General features: G+C 50.8%; 1 protein-coding gene across 3 annotated transcripts in view; it reads left to right on the top strand.

Annotated features, from left to right (window-relative positions):
* Positions 1-2,179: 2,179 nt before the first annotated feature.
* Positions 2,180-19,973, top strand: part of AXIN1 (axin 1) — an 81,738-nt gene continuing 63,944 nt past the window's right edge. For 2 of the 3 annotated variants that reach the window (XM_066977502.1, XM_066977504.1), the window contains exons 1-2: positions 2,180-2,322; positions 4,417-5,388. In XM_066977502.1, coding sequence (XP_066833603.1) covers positions 4,511-5,388 — 878 coding nt within the window. In that variant the 5' untranslated portion in view covers positions 2,180-2,322; positions 4,417-4,510. The remainder of the gene's footprint in view (positions 2,323-4,416; positions 5,389-19,973) is intronic. The other variant, XM_066977503.1, reaches the window with a different exon arrangement.

The raw sequence follows: 19,973 nt of genomic DNA on the forward strand, positions 1-19,973 counted from the left end.
GGCTTTTTAATCTATTTCTAGACCATTGATGAAAATGCTGAATAGCATTGGGCTTCACATCAAACCCTGTGGACACCCACTGAGAGTGCTCCCATTCTGCGAGGATTCCCCATTGATGGCTGTCGGTTTGCCAGCTCCCAGTCCCTTTAAGGTGTCCCTCTTGATGTTGTATTGTGCTAATTTTTAATCAGAATACTATATGGATTAAGTCACATGCCTGAACAGGGTCCAGGTCTATTATTTCTATGCCATAACCTTTATCAGCCAAACTTGTAATCTCTTCAAAGGATGACATCAGAGTTTGACAAGAGCTATTTTCCAGAAACCAGGCTGATTGCATTAATTATATTCACATCCTTTAATTCTTTACCAGCTGAATCCCACATCAGCTTTTCTATTATTATGCCTGAGATCAGTGTTGCACTGTTACATGCTCTGAGCATCATTCACATGAAAGAGCACAAGGACCTGCACCATTCTGCCAGGCTCTCCGCCAGGGAAGGGGAGTGCTACGGCACTGGGGGTGAACTTCTGTGCGTTTTAGAAAGCTGAAAAACATAGTTTCTGAGAGTGCTCCCTGAAATGCACAACAACAAAACAGAAATGCAAAAAAAAATGTTGAACACAGGTACGTGTGACAGAAGAATGCTAATTGAGCAAAAAATCAGAGACCAATCCCTACCAGAAATCTTTGTGTCATTTTTGATTTTGAGAGGACTGCCTCGTGGCTTGTTTTGCTTGTTTATCTTCTGGGATCATACCTAGGGATCTGCCTCGCTTGGGTCCAGGGCTCTGACTATCCTCACTTTCCAGGGAAGAAACAGGCTTTGCATTTGCCTGTGGGACTATTCTTGTTCAGTCTCTGCATATGGTAACCCCTTCTTCTTTCTGCAATGTCACCCAGCGCTCCCAGACCGCATTACGTTCTACATGTTGGGTCATTTCTGGCTAGAAGCTTCCTATAACCAGCCACCCCTGGGTAAGACATGATCCCCTCAGGCCTTTCTCAAGAGGCTCCATGTTGTTTTACCCATTTCAGTCCGCACAGTGCCACCTCTTGGCGAGTTGCCTTTTTCCTCTTTGCTGCAGAATTGCTCAGCTGCACAGAGAGGCAGGAGACACAGCTGCAGTTCCGAAAACTGCCCTAGCTGTTTGTCAAGGCAAGAGCCGCTCGTGGAGCAGCTATCCACACTCCTCCATCCCTTGCCCCACAGACGTGCAGTCTCTTCGAGGAGGTGCTCAAATATATACATGCCGATCAATCCCTGTCCAAGCACAGGAGGCCGGTGGCAACACTGAGCTAGCTTTGAGGGTCGCTGCCTTTTCCCAGCCTCAGCTCTTTCACCAGCCGTTGCTGTGCCACAGAACTGGAGGTCTCCAAAGCACGAGCTTTGCAACACGCCCAGGACGTTCAGCTGAGCTCCTCCGGGCTTCTTTTGTCCAGGGCAAGCAGGAGGAGAAAAAAAAAGAGCGAGGGAGGCAATTCCACACTCCGCTCCCACCTCTGGGGCTGCGCAGGCGTTGACCAAAGCAGGGGCTCAGACGGGGCTCTGCTGGGGTCTCCGCAGGGCCCCCACGCTGCCTGGGAGCCACGGCACAGCGCCGTGCCCGGCCAGGCCCGGGGCAGCCCGTGGGCCCGGCGGTGCTGCTGTGTGAGGGACGCCAGCCCGGGCCAGGCGAGCCCTGCCAGCACCCGACCCCCGCCTGCAGCGCTCCGGCTGCGTGCCTTGAGCTCTGCAGGGCCCCAGCCCTGCTCCGGGCGCTTGGGGCCGCCGGCCCAGCTGCGAGCACGCCGCCCAGCCAGCAGGGCCCCAGGGGCAGCGTGCCGCCGGGCCCCCACCCGCCTCGGGACACCGGGAGGCGGCGGGCCCACGGCCCCGCTCCCCCGCCGCGGCCGGCCGCGGGGGCTCCGGGCGGGGCCTGCGGCAGGCGCCGGGCGCCCGGGGAGGCTGCAGGGGCCGGGGCCGGGGCCGGGCCGGGCCCGCTCCGCTCCTCCCCCGCGGCCGGCGGCGCGGCCGGGCCCGCAGTACCGGGCGGGGGCGCGGGGGGCGCGGCTGAGCCGCTCTCCCCGGCGCTGCGAGGCAGCGGCGCAGGCGGAGCGGTGCGGGGCTCGCTGCTCGCCGTGTCGCCGCCAGAGCCAGCGGCCGCGGCCATGGGCGTCCCGGGCCGCCCGCTTTGTGCCGCCGCCGCCGCCGCCTCCTCGTCCCCGTCGCCGCCGCCGCCTCCCCCCGCCGCTCCGGGCCGCCGCCGCCGCCGCTGCTGAGCCGCATGGGCCGGGCCCCGCGCCGCCGCCGCCGCCGCTGCCGCCGCCGCACCGTGCGGGTGAGTGAGCGGGCGGGGAGGCGGCCCCGAGCCCAGGCCCTGCGCCGAGGCCGCGCCGGAGGCCGCCGCCGTGCGGGCGGAGCGGGGCCGCGCCGGGCGCCGCCGAGCCGGCGCTAGGCCGCCCTGGGAGCGGGGGGCGGGCGCCCGGGGCGGCCCCGGGCCGGGCCGGGCCGCGGGGGGGCGGCCGGGGGCGGCGGGTCCAGCGGGGGCGCTTCTTCTCCCCTCGCCCCCCGGAATTGCTCGGGGGCGGCGGGGGGCAGCGAGCGGCGGCCGGGCTGCGGCGCGGGGGAGCCCGGGCTCGGCGGGGCAGAGCCCTGACAGCGCCGGGGCTGCGAGCGGCTTCCCGGGGAGCCCTCGGCGGCGTGCGGGGCAGCTTTGAGCGGGGCGGGAGGCGGCGGGGGCGGCTCCGTGCGGTCGCCGAGGGCTGCGACGAGCTGGGGGCCCCGGCCCGGGGAGGTGCCCGGTGCCGGCGGCTCGGGGCCGCGCTGCTCCCCGCGGGGCCGCTTCCCACGGGCATCCCCGGGGGGCTCCGGGTGCCCGCTGCCGCCGGGGGGCCGAGGAGTGCCCGGCCCAGCCCGGCCTGGGGTCGTGGTCGGGGAGGCGCCGGGGGGAAGCCGGGGCAGAGCCCCCGCGGGGACCGGCAGCGGCTCCCGCTGTGGCGGGGGGCACGGCGCAGGTAGGGCACGAGGCCTCCGGGCCTGGCGGCTCCCCCGGGCCCTTCCCGAGGCTGCCGCTTTTCTCGTGACACCAGGTCGGCTCTGAGGGCGGACCTCGTGCTTCCGAGGCCGTCGGTGGCGGCTTTCGGTTCGGCCGAGAAGAGGAACGGGAGGGAAAAAAAAAAAGGCAGAGCATCCAAAAGATGCGTTCATCTGGGTGCGGCGAGCTCTGAGAGGCGGGCTGAGCTCGGGTGCGTGTTCCCTGCTATGTTTTCATGTGCAGCGGAGTTAATCCGGTGCAAGGAGCAATTTGGCAGGCAGCTGGTGCTTCGCAGTTTTCAGGGCCTTCAGGCTGGTGGTGCTCGGTAAAACAAGACTTTCGCTACTTTCAGGAATAGAATGGCTCAGCGGGAATGGAGCTTCAAAGATCATCTGGTCCAGCTGTTCTGAAACGACTGCTACCTTGTCTAGCAGGGAAAGCAGCAGCCCAGGGGCTGCCCTTCTCTCCCCACACCTCCCATCCTCCATGTTGCCTCGCAGCCCTTTTCTTAAAATGTTGTATATGATCAGATTTCCTTCTTCGGGTGATTCTCTCATCCTTTGATGACCTGAAATTTTCCCAGGCTCACAGCATGCGCTGTTGTTAGCTTAAATGAACCTTCGCTAAATGGCCTCTGTCTATGAAAAACGGTGCCAGACCTGAAATCCTGTACTAACATGCCCATTTGAAGCAAGAATGTTGTTCGCATGCCCAAAATATTGGGGTCAATGATGCATTTGGATTCCCCTGGAGCGAGATGAGGCGATGCAGTGCATTGCTAAAACGCAGAGGAATGTCGCGGCGGTATGTCGCTTGAGTGTACAGAAGCCACCTGTGTTTGGTTAAGGTGTAATCTCAGTTTTGGTACATACTGGATATTCTTTCGGAATATTTTTCACGAGCCTTAATGTAAAATCCTGGTTAGGGATGAGAATTTCCTAGGCTGGTATCCAGATAAAAACCTACTGCCTTGATGTGCCTTGGTACACGTGCTGTCCAGGTAGACTTTGCAGAGAAGTTGATCCCAGTGCAGAAGCTGGCGTGTGTCTGTCCTGTGGGCTGTTTGCCGCTTGGCACCTAAGTGTAAATCTCTTGGACACAGTGAATGCCAGATCCTGAAGAAACACCTGTAATGTGAAACTGGCGGCTGTTACTGTACCACCAGTGCTATCAGTTGTGGCAGATGCTAGATACAGTTTTGGAATATTCTCTGTCATTTTTAGAGGAAGGAAGAGGGTACCTGTTTCATGCTGATCTCTGAAATTGCTGAGAGCTTTGTCATTGATTCTGATGAAAAGGGGGATTCGGTACAGTAATCACACAGAGCAGTATCAGCAGCTTGTAATCTTAGAGTGTTTGTTTACAGTGCTTAACGTATTTCTTTTTCATCTGTTTCAGCAGAACAAACTTGTTCACAGTGGAACTACAGATATCGGTGATCTGAGGTCTCAGCTCTTCCCCCTTTGTTCCTGTGTGAGCAGACGCCAGAAAAATGAATATCCAGGGGAAAGGATTCCCTCTGGACCTTGGAGGAAGCTTCACTGAAGATGCTCCAAGGCCGCCGGTTCCTGGTGAGGAGGGTGAACTCGTGTCCACGGATCCCAGGCCAGTTAGCCACGGTTTTTACTCTAGCAAAAGTGATGTTGTTAGAAATGAGACGTCCACCGCAACACCGAGGCGCTCTGATTTGGATTTGGGATATGAGCCCGAGGGGAGTGCTTCGCCAACTCCACCCTACCTGAAGTGGGCTGAGTCGCTGCACTCCTTGCTCGATGATCAAGATGGTATCAATCTCTTCAGGACTTTCCTGAAACAGGAGGACTGTGCGGATCTGCTGGACTTCTGGTTTGCCTGCAGTGGCTTCAGGAAGCTGGAGCCGTGCGTGTCCAATGAGGAAAAAAGACTCAAACTGGCAAAAGCCATTTACAAAAAATACATTCTCGACAACAATGGCATTGTGTCCCGGCAGATCAAACCAGCCACAAAAAGTTTCATAAAAGACTGTGTCGTGAAACTACAGATTGACCCTGACATGTTTGACCAGGCCCAAACTGAGATTCAGTGCATGATAGAAGACAATACCTACCCTTTGTTCCTTAAGTCGGATATTTATTTGGAATACACAAGGACAGGTGGGGAAAGTCCAAAAATTTACAGCGATCCGAGCTCAGGGTCTGGGACAGGTAAGGGGCTACCTGGTTATCTGCCTACTCTGAATGAGGATGAGGAGTGGAAATGTGACCAAGACACCGAGCCTGAGGCCAGCAGGGACTCTGCACCCTCGAGCAGGCTCACCCAGAAGCTGCTTTTGGAGACGGCAACCCAGCGCGCCAGCTCGACACGGCGGTACAGCGAGGGGAGGGAGTTCAGGTACGTGAGTGCAGTGGCAGCGCCCCTGCTCTGCGCTGCCTCCGGGCTGCCCTGAGGGAGCTGCTGTGAGTTCGGAGGCGCTGAGAGAGGGAGGACATTTGTTCGGGAGTGCTTGGGGCTGGCTGAGCATCAGCATGGGTATGGGATGGCATCACATGGATGTTACGCTGGAATGCAGCTGTATCTGAATGCGATGCAAGTTATTTTAAGGGTGTCTTTGGTCGTTCCTGTCCAGTCCTTCTGAATCACCTCTGCAGCACGTTCCTCGCTGCAAGAAAATGCTCCTGAATGTGGTCTGGGTGTAGGTGGGATTTGGTGGGCAGCGCAGAGCTGTGGGCAGTCCCTGTGCACGCTGAGCGAGTAGAGGGAGCTGCAGTTTCAGGTTGGCTTTTAGCCTGCAGCGGCACAAGGTCAGCGTTCAGTTGTAGGAGCGCAGACAAGCGAAGCTGGTGGTAAAACTTCTCCTTGTAGATATGCAAGGAAATTGTGATGAGCCGCAACAAGAGGCTGCAGGAAGCTTGCAGGAAATACCCTAGTGCCTGGAACATTTATGTGGGTCAAATGGGGTCCGTAATGCTCCCTGAAAATGGTATAACTTTGCACACAAGAGGTCTCTGATAGCAAATTCTAGCAGTGTCAAAGTAGGAATCACCAAATCCAGTTAAAATCGTTCCATGTTGCAGCTTTTTCCCTCTTAAAATTGCTTTTTCCCCTCAAAATAATTGCTTTTTTTGTTTTGTTTTGTTTTTCTAGAGGAGTTGCACAGTTTTGCAGTCTGTGTTTTTTTGCTGGGTCCCCCACCCATTTCCAGCCAACATGGATTTTGAAACTTGCTGAGAGCTCAGTTAAAATTCCAGACAATTAACTTAGCGGGGAGTTCTCTGGGATCAATAAGTGTGTGTGTGTGTCTAACCCTTGCTGAATCAACAGAACGCAGCTAGAACACATTCCTACTTTTTTTTTAAAAATAAAATCTCCTTATTCTAAGACCTGCTTAGGGTAAAATCTGTCACTTTGTGAAGATTACGAAATGAAGGAGCTGAAGTGTCCTCTTCAAAGCCGCCTGTCTTATGAAAAGCATTTCTGTGTTTAATCTCCCTCAGCCGTCCCTTTAGGCTGGCAGCTGGAAATGCATCCCGCCCTGTGCAAGGTCTCAGCGCATTTCAGATGGTGAAATGTTTTCATTTTGATTCCTGTTTTCTTACAGATTTTGAGGAGGGGATGTTGCATGTGAAACTCTGGAAAAAAATGGGAATTCATGTGAACTCCTGCTGTTTTAATCAGGAGTCTGAAAAACAAAATCCCAGGGTCCTGGGACTTTCCTGTGGAGTTAATAAAAACCTTGAATGTTTCTTAAAGTGGGTTTTGAACGAGTGATTGGGTACTTACCATAAGTGAAGGATTAGAAAAGCCCACGATTTAAGTATCTTTTTATTTAGGTGATAATGGCTTTAAGACTGAAAATAACTGACTTGAGTTGTGTTTAGTTTCCATTCTAGAGCGGGTAGCAAAAACCTGCGTGGAATACTGTACTCCTCAGGTCAAGCTTCAGGAAAAAAACGCAGTTTGCCCGTTACCTGAATGTATCTATACCAAATCTTAAAATGGTTAAGAAATGTGTTATGGAATAGAAGTATTTTGGAGTGAAGTTCCTCAGTCTTGGGCATTTTCATACCACATTGAACAGCGTGAAATAAACCTTTACCTAGGGGATGGAGGTCAGAAAAAATATATTACTATTAATTTGTTGTGTCCAACAGCCTGTCATTGTGGCTACAGACGCTCCATTGACCTGTTGGGTAAGGAGGCATGGAGGTGTTTACTGTTCTCACCAGGGCAGGAGTCATTTCTGAGCCTGGAGTCAGTAACTGAAAATAAGTGATTGGTTTCTTTAAATGTTGGTAAGTCAGCTGCAGAAGCGTCCAGAGCGTCACTGTGCAAGATGCTGCAGAACGGTGTAGTCGATGCGTTTTTTTCTAAAATTCTGCTGAGATACTAATTTAGGAGTTGATTGTTCATCTTTGTGCTAGACCTTGTGGTTGAAATAACTTGCTTCCTGAATGTTGTATAGAAATAGCTGCCTCAGACAGACTGTTTTTTAACCAGTAGCGTCTTTATCCTGCAAGCATTTTTATTTACATTATTGTGTGAGTAAGTGCGTTGGAAGCTGGTGGAGCTGCTCGCAGCAAGAAGCGATAGCTGCACAGACCGTTTGTAAGGAAGGGTCCCAATTTATTTTGAAAATTTCCACAGTTTTTGTGCATGCGTGTGGAAGAATTTCTCATTTCTGTTCTTGAGGGAATGTTGAAATAAGCTGTTTCGCATTATATCTGAAGGCCTATTTAATCTTCCCAAGATTTAACTTCTATTCCTCGGCTTCCATGGAAACTCTAAATAAAGAGGAATCTGACCAAATGTGATAGAAGTGTTTCTCTGTTAGCAAATGAGCATCTTGAAACAGCTCCAAACTTTTTGCAGCAGAAAGTTCGTAAATCTTAATGCGGTACTTGTGTGCTCGTGAGAGTGAAAACTGCTCAAAGTGCAGATGACAACGCGTTACCAGCGTTGGGCGTTTTGAAGGTGTGCGAGTGTGCATGTATGTGAGAATATCCCGAAGCGAAAAGCATCACTGTTACCCACTGTGTTTTTGTATGCGTAGGAAAAGGCCAATAGTCATTATAGTTAGGCTCCTGCAAATTAATTGGACATTGGTTATGGATCAGTGAACTTCAAAGAGGGTAACCCCTGAAGATCTCGGGCATTAAGTCACAGCTTCCGAAACCAACACTAACATGGTTGTGAGCACGGCTAAATCTTTCATTAACCTTCTTCTGACACACTGCGACTGGGTTTTTCAGATACGAAGAGCAAAAATTAAAACCGTGCCCTAAAAGTGCCCTGCAGGCTGGTTTTCAAGCACTCCAGTAAAATATACACGTCCTAAAAATTTGGGAATTTGGCACGTGGTGGCCAAACTGTCTCATCACAGCTGCATCTTTTTGTCTGCATAGGTTTTTTCTGTCCTCTCTTTAGCTTTACATCAGAAGGGTTTCCACTCCTGCTTCCGAAACCTGCACTCCCAAAGCTCTGCGGGGAGCAGCGCTCGCAAAGGTTGCCTTCGCTTTCTTTCCGTGGTGGAAATAGAGAAGCCCACACGGTGTTACGTGTGAGCAGCTCTGCCTTCTTCGGACAGCCAGGCTAGAGATTTGGGTTGCTTCTGCCCCTTGTTCTGGTTCTTCCGACAGAACTGTCTCTTTGGCAGCCTGTACTTCGTAACGGGGCACGCAGAGAGCAAGTGGAGAAACAGCTGAGGGAGGCTCTAGCGGGATGCGACAGCCTCTAGCCTGAGACTTGCCTTAACCTCGGTGAGTAACGCGGGGCTGTGCGAGAGCAGCAACGGAGCCTGGTTCAGGGAAGGTGTGGGATCCCTGCTGCTTAGGGTGCAAAACAGGCCGACGGTCATGAGTTTGGCCTGCCTCGGGAAGAAGCAGAAATTTAGCTGGCAGACCTGATTTTGAGGTTCGCTGCTTCATTCATAATTAAATATTAAATTGCACGCTTCTGACTCAAAAGGAATTGGTGCTAATTGTGCCGAGCGAGCGGAAGACTGGAGGGGCAAAAGTCTGTGTCCAGACGAGTTGAGGTGCGCGTTAGCGCCCTGCTGGCGCTGCTTTTAGTGGCAGAAGCAGCACGTGCGCCTCTGAGCGAGGCTACTGGAGCGCCAGGAGAGGTCATTTGCTTGGAAAAAGCTGCAGACAAATATTACGCCTGTATGGGATGGCAGAAAGAAGAGTTCGGGTCTTGGCTGAATAAAGCTGTGAGTCTGACAGCGCAGGGCCTGGGCCTGAGCCTTTCCTTTCTGTGCCAGGGCGCAAGACAAGCGTGGTCGGTCGCGAGCGGAGGGCACTGATGGAGGCTGCCTCCGAGAGGAGCAGCAAGGTGCTCAAGCGCTGTTGATAACCACAGGGCAAAGGCCAGGGCTCTGGGCAGACCGATGGAGGTGTTTGGAGATGAAGTAGCCGAAGCAGCCAGAAGTGCTGTCCACCATCTCCGCCTGACTCGAATGGCATCTTTCTATCTGATCGCTTGTTCTGTCATCTCTTTGCCTCCTTAATCTCTTTTAGTGCTGTGTGACATGTCATGCTGCTTAGGAAACGCTGCTGATGCCCGCGTGGTATTTTCTTGATAGCTGATGCTGTGGCTGGCCAGGGAAACATTTATAGGAGCGTCTGTCTGTTTTTTAACGTATTTAAAGTTTCAGTGGCTTGGGACAAGCCTACCGGGGAAGCCACCTCTTTTCTTCTACAAGAGGACCTGTCTGTAGCAATTCTTCTGTATAACGGGCAGAAGGGCCAGTGTGTTACACCGGGTGCAGGAGGCCGGGACCCGAAGCTGCGGGTGCGTGGCACCGTCCTTGGGGCGCTGGTGCTCGTTCGGTTGTGCTGGGTCTGTGGGAGTTGAGGGGCTGATGCCAGGAGCAGTATTTGCATGCCATTTCAAATAATGTTAACATTAAATTGAATGTTTAAAATTTTACATTAACATTTCCTGAACTTTTTTTTTTTCTTTCCAGTTTTGACCCTGCCTTTCTGGCAATAATTTTGTGCAATCTGAAATCCTAGCTAATGTCTCGGCTTGGATTAAAACTGCTGGGCCCATAACACAACTTGTAATTGTTACAGCCCACAACAATGTGCAGAGCAGTGGCTATTTCCAATTAAAAAAGAAAATAAGTTGTAGAAAGAATAGTTTTGGTTCTGCATTGTTCTTGAGAGAAGTTACCGGTTCTACCAGGGATGGTAGGGTCTGGTGCTAATGGCAGTAAGTGGTGATTTTGTGACCGAGAGAGCTGTAAGATATACAAGACAAAGATGGATTGTGTTTTTGCACAGAAGTTACGCCAGCTTTTTTAAAGACATTGTTAAGCTGATGAAATTTCTGCATGGAAATGCTTACATTAACAGTGTAAAGTATTTATACTGGCGTTTGCCAAGTTTTAAAATGGATTTTATTTGAAGAAGAATACCTTTTGTGCCCACAGCTTTGCCTCTACACAAATCAAGATGAAGAAGTGGTGCATTTGTTGTTTGGTTATGGATCAGTAGGTTGGCTTCTATGTAAGGACAGTTTAGCTTTTAGCACTCTTTTATTAAATTAATAGCACTTTCACCCCTCCTCCAGCTACCTTATTTTTGTGCTTGAGTTTTATTTGGGTTAGAAATCTTTCCTTTTAAAAGGATGAAATTGCTGTTATCATACTGAACCACTTTCAGACTGGTTTGGTTATCCCGGTGTTCACAGATGGCCACCACCAAGGAGTTCAGGGCTACATCAGTGGAGGATCAAGGGGAGCTACACCCCCTTCTTTCTGGTGCTGGTGAGGCCATACAGGGTATACTGGGTCCAGCGTTGGATCCCACAGATCAAGATGGGTTTTGGGAAACAAGAGAGGAACCAGCAGAGAGCTCCCGAGGTACCAGTGGTGTAGAGCCAACAAGGAGGGCTGAAGAGAGCTGCATAGGTGTGAGTAGTCTGGGATAATTTAATAGCAGTTTACAGCAGTTATAAATATCACAGAGCCAAATTCTCCTTGGTAGTCGCAAAAGATGGAAGCAGCAGCAGGCATGGATTGCTGCCGGGGGGGTTCAGGTTGGAGATCAGGAACAAAAACCTTCCCGAGGAGCACGGCAAAGGCCAGAAACAGGCCGCCAGAGAGGGGGGGATCTCCGACCCTTGGGGGCTTCACGACTCGGTTAGACAAAGCAAGGCCCACCTGGTCTAGCATTGATGATGGTTGTCCGCTGAGCCAAAGGCCTCCAGAGCCACTTCTACCCAACTCTGAGATCAGAAATCATAAGAGACTGTAGGCAGCAAACTTCTATAAGCAGTTTAATGTAATTCTTTTAAAGATTTTTTTTCCTCTTTTCATGTGTACTTACAATGAGGACACAAATCATGAAGTACTGTAGTTTGAGGATGAGGTTGGAAGTCAGGCTGGTTCAAGTTCTGCTCCGTTCAGAAGAAATTGGGTACGAAAAAGCTGAATGAGAAATGAATCAATCCCAGAAACTGAGAAGTGTGCCCAGGAGGTGGGCCACGTGGTACACCTTGGTTTTGATCTGCAGTTCAACTTTAACTTGGCTTTATGTTTTAAGAGTTCCTTTGTTGTCTCTATAATGGACTAATCCCTTGAATAATTAGTTACTATTGGACATTTTAAAAGTGACTGCCTCTTGGATCTGTTCTCTTTAATAGTCCTGGATTTATAGTCCTTTCTTTAATAATCCTGGATTTATTAACAATCAGAACAGACTGTGAAATCCTGTTAGGCCAGGCTTGCTTGGTGGGAAAAGGACTGCAAAAGATGTGGGAGTGCTGAGGGGCACACGCCGGCCTCGTGTTAGGGTAGGGCTATGGGCATCCCCACAGATGTCCAAAATTCTGGAATACACGAGCCAGGGCCGGCTCACCGTGTGCAGGATGGAAAGTCAAGTGTGTGGGGCCGCTCGAGCTGCGGCTTTCCCTCTTTGTGCTGCGGAGCTGGAAGATGGAAATACCTGCGCTCCTTCTGATACTCCATCCACTGCCTTTCCCTGGTGTGCAGCACCGGCCCACCTCTCTGCCCTAGGAGCTATTTGTAGTAGGAATATCCTTGCTGCCATTTAACCTTTTGTTTCCGCAGTTTTGCTTTGGTTCCCGTCCAGCTGAGCGCACCTTTCCAAGAACCAAGCAAGAAGCACTCCGCGCCGTGCCTGCTGCGTTCAGCGGCTGCCTGCTGGAGCACGCTGCCGGCGCGTCCACCCCTGCATTTGGCACTTCAGAAAGTGCTCCCAGGGGTTATGGCCCGGCGGCTGCCCAGCACAAGGCTAGTCGTGCAGTTCCTGTGCGTTTAAAATAAAACATCAGCCTCATTTTAGTAGAATCAGCAGAGAAATCTGGTTTCAGATGTGACTGTATGTGTAGTGTGGAAAATTGCTGTTTAATGTCTCAGAACAGGGGTGCTCATATCCTAAATCAGTTCCTGGAAATATCATTGGATTATTAGGCTCATCCTCAAATCCATTAAGCAAATTAGAGTTAATCGGCCAAGTAAAAGAAGAAAGATCTTTTGCAAGGCCCTGCCTTCTGAGCCTCCTGGAGAAGCTGTAGCAATATTTTAATTTTCCGTCTGTCAGTGAATATATTCAGTCACTTAACTTCCTCATGTGGAGGATTTGAAATTAGAAACTGAGGTTAATTATCTGCATTAAATGAAATACGTGAAGACCACAAAAGCAAAAACCTTCACAATTCGGCATGGTCCGTTAAGCTAGACAGAATGTTTCAGAAGGAGAGGGGTTATTTTTCCTTGTTTTGTTCCGATTGAAGGGTTTTAGTCACAGTAATTGAAATGATTAAAAAGTCAAATCGCTTGTGAATGTAATTCCGAACATCTTCCTGAAAAGATGTGACACTTGGTGAGAGCCCCAGCAGCGGCTCTGCTGCGGGCCGGGAGGCGTTTGCTGTGCCGGGCCCGGCCAGGCCGCAGCAGCGCGCGCGTTTCGCTCGCGAGCGTTTTGGGGCCGTTTCCGCGTGGGTGAGGCCGTTTGTCGGCAGTGGCTCGTTATCAATCTCTTCCGTGACAAAGGCCTGTCATAACTTTGCTGTTTATTTAGTGGCGGCAATTTAGAAGTCGGACAATACCGGAGGAGTGCTGTGCTTTTGAGCGTATCAGATATAAAACAAGTCTGACACCATCAGTCCCAGTGCCAGTAATTAGCTAAGTGCTGCCTGCTCCCCTTGGAAGAAAAGCTTCGTAGCATTGGCGTCTCCAAACGGGACCAACGTCCTGCAGACGCCCCGTCCCATGGTGGGGAGCTGCTCCGGGGCGATGGGTTTGTCACGGGGCTCGCTGTTTTCTGCAGTGTGCCTGGGGCTCAGGTTCCGGCCACTCCGGGAGACGTTCCCATTGCTGCCGCAGCGCTCCCGAACAGCGGGAAGTTCCACGGCGTCTTAGTCGGCACGTGGAGGTTTCTTTTTGCTGCGTGTTTCAAGTGAAATTTGAGGATGGAGTCATGTGCAGCCAGTTTCATGGGCATTTTAAAACGGTTTAAGTTCTGGAGAAAACGTAGCTGCCAAAAGCACCGCACGCTTTCTGTGATCTGGTCCCTGGACTTTGTTACTCAGGACTGCGCAGGGCAAAGCGCTTCTCTAAGCTGGGGGACTGCTGCGCTGGTTGGAAGGCAAAGCGGCCCCTTCTGAATTCCCTGCTCGTCCTCTGGGCACCTTGGTAGGGACCGACCCTGCTGGAGACAAAGATCTTCTTGTTCCCCTTCGCTGTGCAACACAGCCAGCTGCTTTTCCGGGAGTTGTGCTTGGAAATTAAATTGTAGCAGGTCACGCTCGTGTGGAAAAGCAAAGCCGTGGTCACTCACTGTCCCGGTCCAGGTTCTTCTCTGTTGTAAGGCTGTTGTAATGAATCTAAGTAGAACCGCTGTGGTTTTAAATCAGAGTATCCAAATCCTATAAAACCCACATGGAGATTGGATTTTACCTCTGAAGACTCCGGAGTACAATTTTCTGGTAAGATCTGGAATTGTTTGGTGCCAAGGCCCCCAAAATATAGCCCATCCTTAAAGCACCAGCTGTTAGAATATGTAATGTTTGACTTCTTTTGATCAAAAACAGGTAGAGGCAGGAAAAAAAACCCTTGAAATACCCTGCTGAGATGGTCAGCACTGGGACCTCTTATTAGTCCCTGGGCTTAACTCCAGAGCTAATGACCAGGAGCTGCTGGGTTTTATTCTTCCTTCTACCCCCTATCCCCACATCTTCCCTCTCCCATCATGGACCGAGGGAGTCTCGGACCTCTCCCTCTCTCCATTTTCTGTTTTTTTGTTGTTGTCATTTGTTTGTTTGTTTCTGTGGGTATAGTACTCTGTCATTCTGTCTCCATGGTGTGTTCAGATGACTGCTAGTGCTGGACGAAGGAGACCAGTAGGTGTGAGGAGAAGGAATTGTGTTTTTTTTTCAGCAGGCCACATTTAGTGTCTTAGCTCTACTGGAAAACCATGCCTTTGCCATTCAACAGATTTACCGCTTTGAATCATTAATTTTGGTCTTTTTCTTGGCTGGCAATCAGCTTTTCAGACTGGGTGAGGTTTATCTGGAAGAGTGGCTTCCTTGTTCTGCCGCTGCTCCTAGCCTGGTCCAGGCGTTGCTTTGGGAGCTCGGGCCTGCGCGTGCATTCATGTGGCATTGGTCATTTGATAGTGGAGGACCTCTCCAGGCTTTCATAGGGGAAGCACAACTCGGAGCCAGGAGCAGCAGGGTCTCAGAAGGGCTCCTGGGCACTGGCAGGTAGGATCCGAGACGAGAGGCGCAGCGACCCAGTCCCCTGCTGTAGCTGCTGGCTTTGATTACCTTTATCTTGGACGTGCCGCGCCGAGGTAAAAGCCTTGGAACTGTTTGGCACCAGACATGCAAATGAATGCGGGGCCGAAGCGATTGCTGCCCTCAAGGATCCCAAAAGAGGAATCAACAAATAGAAATTATTCTATTAGCAGGAGCAAAGTTCACAGGTTAACTATCGTGTCAAATCAATGAAATACAGCCTTGATCTCCTGCACAAGGGCTTTATTGTGTATAAATAAGAGTGCCCGAGCAAAGACATCAAGATCTTGCGCTGTAACATTTGCGGCAGCGAGAAGAAAAGGAAGCTCTGTAGAGGCTGCATCATGAAATGCCTCCGTCAGACATTAGCTTCATTCCTGCTTCAAAAGATTGTAAAACGTGACCTTGGAACCTTCTTGCTCTCCTTATGGTCATACCCGCATTGAATTTCCACAGGGCATGGGGGTTTTTTTGTGTGTTGTTGTTTTTTTTTTTTAATTTTATTTTTTTAATAAAAACTTAAGGTCTTTTGCTAAGAAGGCTTGTCTTTGTACTTTTAATTCGGTCCATGTGACTGTCATAACATTTATTCCTTAGGAAATGAAAAATGTTTCTTCTTGAGCAAAGCCACTAAACAAAGCCGTTGGGAGCGCTGGCAAGCTCAGGTGTGCGCAGTGTGTCTCGTGCTGATCTGCAAGCACTGGACTAAGACCACCACCCTTCATTCCTTGGTTGCTTGATCTTGGTCTCTGCCAGCAGAAGAAAAAGCAAAAGCTGCCTTCTTTGTTGTGGAAGTATTTACGTTTAATGTGCTTCTGAACATCTGCACGTTCAGGGAGACTTTGTTTTCCTCTCTTGGGAGAAACTACTTTGAAAAGGCTCGCTCTCCTCTTCGAGGCGCGCCAGTGCTGGAAAAAATAGATGAGCTTGAAACGAGATGGAAACAGGCAGCAAAAGCCGTGTGTGCATGTGTCGCTGGAGTGCAGGATTTGTCACGTTGTAAAATAGCATTGTGGTTTTCCCCTCGAGACGTATGCAGCGAAGTATGTGACCTGGGGGCGGTATGAATGCTGGCCGCCGGGGGAACCAGCCCCTGGCAGAGCATCCTGCTGTCCTGGCTGGTGGGGCCGGAGGAGCCTGCTGAAGCTGATCCGTAAGCTCGCCTCCTTCCGCAGAGAGGAAACTTCCCAAATGGGCATGGGAAAAACTTTCCTTTTGTAATCCCTGAGATAACAGGTCATACAACTTCACCCAGTGCGATTCTTGCACAATAACTTGTGGTCAGGCTGAAGTGTCTATTTTAGAAAGGCATCCAAGCGATGGGAGGTCATGCAGCATTTTTGTTATCTCTTCCTGTGGTTAGTTACTCTCACTGCTAGCAGTTTGTTCCTTAACGCTCGTTTCAGTTTTTTTCAGCTTTAGTTTCAGGCTGAAGTTTTAGGGTTTTAGGTATTTTCTGGGTTTTAGGATGGCTTTGTTCACTTAGACACTCCGAATACCTTTACATGTTTGAAAAAAACTACTGAAAGGGTGTGAATGCTCTCCCTAAGTGGCAGAAGCTTTGTTATGGAAGGCCCTTTCGTTTTATTAGACTTTTCAACCCTCCAGTCGGCTGTTAAACAAGCCTTAGCTTGTCATGGTTGACAAACCTTAGCTCTGGTCTCAGACCTAACCTACCAGTTTAAAAGGCAGGTAGGTTTCTTTTGTGTGCAGGTTTCTGGGTGGGGACCATCGGCTTCTAAGGGAAATTAACTCGTGGCCTCTCTTTCCCCCTCCCACCTCAAATAAATTAGGTTTTGTGTTAACTGTTCTGTCATTTCCAAACAGCAAAAGGAAATGTGAGCCTGTGGTTTAGGACCTGGGCTTTCTGCTGCCTGAAGTACTCAGCTGAGCACTGAGAGTGCAAGTAAAGGGAGGTGTGTAATGGCAAAAGCAAAACAAAACAAAACAAAAAAAAAAACAAAGAAAAAAAAAACAGCTGCACGAGCAGTGTCAGCAACTGAAGATAAAATGTAGGAAGTTTTTTAGAATGATTCATCCATAATTATTTAAAAACAAGGTAAATTTATTCTTAAGCATTGGAGAAGAATTCCTGCAAGCCTGGCGTTTGCCGTCTGTGATGTTTATACACCTGAGTAAATGCCTGTCTCAGCAGTTTGTTGGTGTTGCGCGCTCCAGATCTAAATCCCTTCAAAGGTAAACCCAGCACACCTTTGTCTCTGCCGGGGTTTCTGCCTTTAAAGCTGAAGCTCGTGAGGCCGAACCAGTCATAGCAGTGGCTGACACCAGGCCAGGCAGGGTGCCGTGGTTCACACCATTTTAATAACTGTTCCATGCAGATTTGCTGTCTGTGGGTTGCCCTGTGTGCTCTCTCTAGGACGCAGCAGACTGGCAGCTTGCTTTTGAACCGATGCGAGGAGTGTTGGAGGGCATGGTGCTTTTCTTCGTGGCGTGTCGTTGCAGGTGCTGGTGCTACCTGCTCAGCTGGGCAAAAGTTGGTCTTTTTTTCAGCCTCCTGGTATACAAGCGAAGCTAGCCTGCACCGAGAGGCCTTTTTCAGATGCGCCGAACTGGCTGAAAATCGTTCAGGGTGGTTGTTGTTTTTATGCTAACATAGCACTCTGCCCAGCTCACCGGCCCAGATAAGCAGCCGCACAGGGCAGGGCTCCTGCTCACATGGCCGGGGAGGGCAGCGTGCCTGAGATCACCCTAAACTGCGCTGGGTGTCACCGCAGAGCAACGCCTAGTGGTTTCGTCAGGCCTGGGGTGCATTTCTCCTCCAGCGAGAGGCACAGTGCAGCCTTTCGCCGTGCTCCGGGCCGGTGGGGCAGGGGTAGGAGCGGCAGGGTCTCGTGGGACCGCCGTCTCGAGCTGCATCTCTGGTCTGGACGGCGCTGGGGCAGTTCACCGGTCAAGCTCCGCTGCTCCATCACGCTTCTTGTGAGCAGATCTGAGGAAGGCAGGAACTCCGGGAGCAGCAGTGCTTGTTCCAGCCCCGTTCCTGCTAAGTCTTGCTGCCCACATCTGCAGTTTTAGTCAGGAGCTCAAGGAGGCTTTTCCGATCCTGCAGCAGTCTTGGCAGAAAAGTCATCTGGCCCCATCTTGATATATTTTCCTTTCTTGATGCGGCGCTTGAGCTCCTGTCCAGGGGAGCCTGCTATCCCTTGCAAATATCGTTGCCTTGTGTTTGGCGCTCCCAGGCTGGGTGACGTGGCTTGTTGGAGCTGCAGTGGGTGAGCTGATATTCCATCAGTTGTACAGGGGAGATGCTGGCCTTGCTTTCCCACAGGTCTTCCACGTGCTCAGAAGGGTAGATGCCTCCTACAGCTGAATTTGCCTCCCCAAAAGTAAGGTGCATTTGAGAGTCAGCAGTTGCTTGGACTCAGCAAGGTCATCTGAGTTTTGGTCCCTGATGGTGATGCCCTGAGTCAGCTCTGAAAGGACTGCTCTCTTTCTCACCCCATGTTGGTTCTTCTGTGTCGAGCCATCAACCACATCGCCAGCAGTCAAGCTACAAGCAACCCTTTTTCCTTGTTAATTGCCGTCTGTGGCTTGGCACCGGTGCTGCCAGAAACCCTCCCAGGTAGCCCATCTTGGGCTGTGGACTTGGGTGTAGTGCATTGCCTCAGGTGGTATGGAGTAGGGTAATCCTCTCATTTCCCAGCTTTGGAAATCATCCTGGAAGCCTGAGCTGAAGAAAGAGGGTGGGACTGAAGCCAAACCTCTTGTTCCAGATGGGACAGTAGTGGCAGGAACACCTATTGTCCACAAAGGTGTTGCCAAGCCACAGAAAGCAATTAATAGGGAAGAAAAATGTGCTTCCTTTAAAACTTGAATTTTATAAGTAGTTTTCATTTTAAAATTAAATATCAAACATTGATATGCCAATTAGGTAAAATCAGGGTTCTAAGAGCAAACATCTGAAATCATGTAACTTGTATAGTTAGCAAGTTAATAAAACCAGCAAGTTTCTCAAATGGGATTGTATTCAGTCCTGAGCAATAGCTGAGTGTGAACAGCATTTGTACCAGCAGCTTACTCAGCCTTGGGCATGGAGGACAAGTAAAGCAGTCTGTGAGGATGGTAGGGAGATCTCCTTCTAATCACATTGTTGCCAACACAATTGTGGTAGAAATAGTGTGAAAATAAATTTTCCACCCGTTTTAGGGTCAGCTTTAAGCTTTGCATATCTAAACTCTGTTAGATAAGCAGTCATCCCCTTCAGGTCTTCAAAAGGTCTTCACAAGCCCTCCCTTTCATACAGGGACCCGGGCATGGTTTTGTGCTGAGCACCCGGGGGGGTGGGAGCAACCCCAGGCAGGGGCAGGGGATAACGGGGGGCTGCCCTCGTGCCCTGCAGCGGGGAGCTGGGGCACTGGTGCTGGCATGCGGAGATGGGAGCGCAGCACCGGCGAGAGGAGTGGGGTACGTGGTAGAAAAGGGGGGACGTTGCCACACGGATTTGGTGGGGTCCTGTTGGCCACATGAGCTGTCAGAAGCTGTTTCAGGTCCGAGTGCCCTCTGAGTCCCAGAGGAGTGCCTTACTAGCTCTTTGCTGTTCTTCCTGCCTCCAGCTTCCCACGGGGACGAACGGGGTATGTGTCATTTCTTGGAGAGAAGTGTGGTGAAGCTCATCCCATTCTCTTTCAAGCATATTGTTGGCTTTCCTTGCGTTAATCCTCCCTCCTTGCCCTTCCATTGGTCCTTACGATGCAAGATCAGAAAAGGCAGTTCCAGTATCTCACCATAGTTGATGATAATTTTACTTCTCTCACCAGATCTCTTAAAATAGGCAGGCTCTCAGTAAGTACATTGGCCGTGGCCACCTTACCTGGAGTTGACAGCAGTCCTGGTCCATGCAGGAGGTTGGACTACTCGAGTCCTCCGGAGGTCCCTTCCAACCAATACTTATGTGATTTTAGTTCTTAAATAACTGCCAAGCAGATCCTTACCTGTCACATGCATGTCTTACGGACTTCGTCAGCTGCTATGCAACCCTGAGCCCTGCAGAACTGCATCTTCTTACGCAGCTGCAGTAATGGCACTAACAGCTGGAGCGGCGGCCTGGAGACAGGGAGCCATCGTTGGAAAGAGTCGTGAAATACTGTGAGAGCTCTGCTCTGAGGTAATTCCAGCAACCCACGCCACGTGAACAAGGAAAAGGAGTTCTTTTCCCCCCACAAAAACTTGCATTGAAAGTGAGAAATGAAACT

The sequence above is a fragment of the Anser cygnoides genome, chromosome 15 (assembly GCF_040182565.1).
Source record: "Anser cygnoides isolate HZ-2024a breed goose chromosome 15, Taihu_goose_T2T_genome, whole genome shotgun sequence".
NCBI classification, from domain to species: Eukaryota; Metazoa; Chordata; class Aves; order Anseriformes; family Anatidae; genus Anser; species Anser cygnoides.